At 66.8% G+C, this 2,918-nt stretch overlaps 1 protein-coding gene across 2 annotated transcripts in view; it reads left to right on the forward strand.

Moving 5' to 3' along the window:
• The window catches only part of TPPP (tubulin polymerization promoting protein), a 25,207-nt gene that overhangs the window by 9,892 nt on the left and 12,397 nt on the right, over positions 1 to 2,918 (forward strand). For both annotated transcript variants that reach the window (XM_077749436.1, XM_077749435.1), the window contains exon 2: positions 1,803 to 2,123. In XM_077749436.1, the coding sequence (XP_077605562.1) occupies positions 1,807 to 2,123 (317 nt within the window). In that variant the 5' untranslated portion in view covers positions 1,803 to 1,806. The remainder of the gene's footprint in view (positions 1 to 1,802; positions 2,124 to 2,918) is intronic.

Here is a 2,918-nt window from a genome sequence, read left to right on the forward strand (position 1 = left end):
TGCCCCAGCCCCCTCTCCCTCCGACTTCTGCCTTTCCTCCTGCTCATCTCCAGGACCTGCTTCTCTCCCCACCTGCACCCTGCTGCCCCGGACCCTTGAGGCCAGCAGCAGAGGGGGCCCAAGGGAGCTCAGCTCGCCCGTTGTGGGCCCGACGCTGGTGATGCCAAGTGCAACTCACAGACCCTGCACCCCAAGTGTCCCAGCTCTCCTCACTTCCTCCCCACCCCCCTGCGCTCACTTCCTCCTCATCTTCACTTCCTCCCCATCCTCACTTCCTCCCCATCCCCCCTGCGCCCACTTCCTCNTTAAGCATCCGAACAGCATGGGGTCTTTTCAGGAGGGCAGGTGAGGGCGAGGTGAGACTCACCGTGTCGCAGAGGCGGGTGTGCAGAGCTCTCCTGAGCTGCGGGGAGCCCTCACGTGGAGGGGTGAGCAGGGCGTGTGCTCCGCCGGGTGTCTGGCCCGCCAGAGCGGCCCCTGGGCACCCCTCGCAGTACCTGGTCACAGCTGACGGGCCTCCACTCCCGCTGTGTGATCTGTGCCTCGCGAGGGTTCTCCTCGGGCGGCCATCCTTGCCGCAGAAGGGCCTGGACAGCCCCGCACTCCGGTGAGCCCGCGGCCGAGCTCCCAGGGCTTTAGAAACGAATTGTATCGTTATTAGATCAAATAGCACCTGGATTTATCACAGGACAGAAAGGGACACACAGAACGCATGTGGCTCCNCAGGCACACCTGGCCCTGCTCAAACGCACACCTGGCCCTGCTCACACACACACCTGGCCCTGCTCACGGACACACCTGGCCCTGCTCACGGGCACACCTGCCCTGTTCACGGGCACACCTGGCCCTGCTCGNAGCTCCTGTTTCAAAGAAACGGGGGCAGCGATAACGCCAGAGCGACTGGGTGTCACCTCGCCGCTGCTGTGGGTGCCGCCGGGCGTCCAGATCTCTGTCCCTGGGAGCGCCTGCGGGGGCCCGGAGGAGAGGGCGTGGGTGGGGGCCGCGGCCGCTTTGCTGAGCGTGGGCGTGTGAGCCCGGCTTCTGGTGCCGGTCCTGGCTTCCTCTGGGACGCCCGCTGAACTGAGGACTCGCGCACACGCTTGCTGGTCTGGACTCCGCGTGTGCCAGGGCATTGGGGGTGGGGGGCGCTCCCCTCTTGCTGAGCCCCCTGGGGCGCGGATGGCCACCAGCTGCTCCTCTGCAAAGTGACCTCTGGGGACTCAGCCACACACCTTGGTGGGGCTTGGATGTCTCAGGCCACTGGCTGTGACACAGGGAGGGGCCCCCTGGGGACCCGCTGGCCTTGGGGATCAGGCACCCCACCGAAGCGGAGACCTGTGGAGAGGACAGGGCAGTCTCCACTGGGTTCCCAGATGAGGGGTTCTGCAGGCCGTCTGCACCCCGGGCCCCCGTGTGCCACACTCCCTCTCCTGCCACGCGCCTGCTCTAGGGCTGCAGCCCATCAGCTGGCGGGTCCCTTGGGAGGGTGTCGTTCCGGAGAGCGAAGCGGATATGGCCCAGGGAGGAGGCGCTGGCACGGCGGCTGGTGGGGCAGGGAGCCCCCAGGAGGCTGGGTCGGGTGCTTTCCCCTACGCTTCGACTGTCTGGGGACAGCCCTCGTCCAACCCCCGGGCGGCCGGGGGGCCAGCGCCGGGCGGGGCAGTCTGGCAGTGGCCCTACCCCTTCGCGCCTGAGGGACCCGCCCTGCCCTGGGCACCCACCGTGACATGGGCGGCCAGCCTCCTGCCCTGGGCCCGGCTCTGTGGCAGCGCGGTGACCCCTTTCTCCCCTTCCTCCTCCAGCAACATGGCTGACAGCAAGGCCAAGGCCGCCAAGGCCGCCAACAAGACGCCCCCCAAGTCCCCAGGGGACCCCGCAAAGGACAGAGCGGCCAAAAGGCTGTCGCTGGAGACGGAAGGTGCCGGCGAAGGGGCGGCCGCCGCGGCCCAGGAGCTCAGCGCCCTGGAGGAGGCCTTCCGGCGCTTCGCCGTGCACGGGGACTCCCGGGCCACCGGGAGGGAGATGCACGGCAAGAACTGGTCGAAGCTGTGCAGGGACTGCCAGGTCATCGATGGGAAGAACGTGACTGTCACTGACGTGGACATCGTCTTCAGCAAAATCAAGTGAGTGCCCCCAGGCCTCGCGCTCGGGACCCCCGGTGGGCGCCCAGGTGCCCCCGAGAAACATCACGGCCCCCGCACGGCTGCCTGGTGTCTAGTGCTCTCCGGGTGGGCCACGCTTTGGGGGAAATAGCTTTATTTCAGCTTCTTCCTGACGCGCGTCGTCTCAGTCAGACTGAGGCTGTGGATGTGTGTCCCCCTGGCCTGGCGTCCTTCCTGTGACTGCCCCGGGCCCTCCCTGTTAGTAGTGAGCTCCTCCGTGCATTCAGCAGTTGACGGTTTCCTCCGTGTCCCCAGCAGCGGTGACTCTGTGTCACCAGACATGGTGGAAATGCCGTTGGGTGTGTCTCGTCCAGGGAGGTCTCCCCCCGGCAAACCACTGGTGCCTGTCCTCATGGTGACCAGAGACCGGGGGTGCAGCCCTCACCACCGGAGCCACGTGTGGCCTCTCCTCCAAAGCCGGGAGGTTGCACGGGGTGGTGTGTCCCCATGGGCAGTGCAGACCACTCACCAAGCAGAGGGGACTTGGCCTTTCTGGTCGCAGGGGAAGAGGTGGAACCAGTCAGGATTCAGGGTCCAAGCAGAGGCCCCAAGGAGACCATTGGGATTGGGGATTCTAGTGAGTACTCCATTCCCAAGGCCCAGGGTCAGAGGGCAAGGGACAGGGCTGGGGTACAGACGGGGGAGGAGGTAAAGGTGGGTGCAGGAGGTGAGGAGGCGGTGAAGGAGGGGTGCAGGAGGGAGGGGGAGGTGAAGGCGGGGTGCAGGAGGGGGAGGTGAAGGCGGGGTGCAGGAGGG

Source organism: Crocuta crocuta, unplaced genomic scaffold (assembly GCF_008692635.1).
Source record: "Crocuta crocuta isolate KB4526 unplaced genomic scaffold, BGI_CrCroc_1.0 scaffold89, whole genome shotgun sequence".
Taxonomy (NCBI): domain Eukaryota; kingdom Metazoa; phylum Chordata; class Mammalia; order Carnivora; family Hyaenidae; genus Crocuta; species Crocuta crocuta.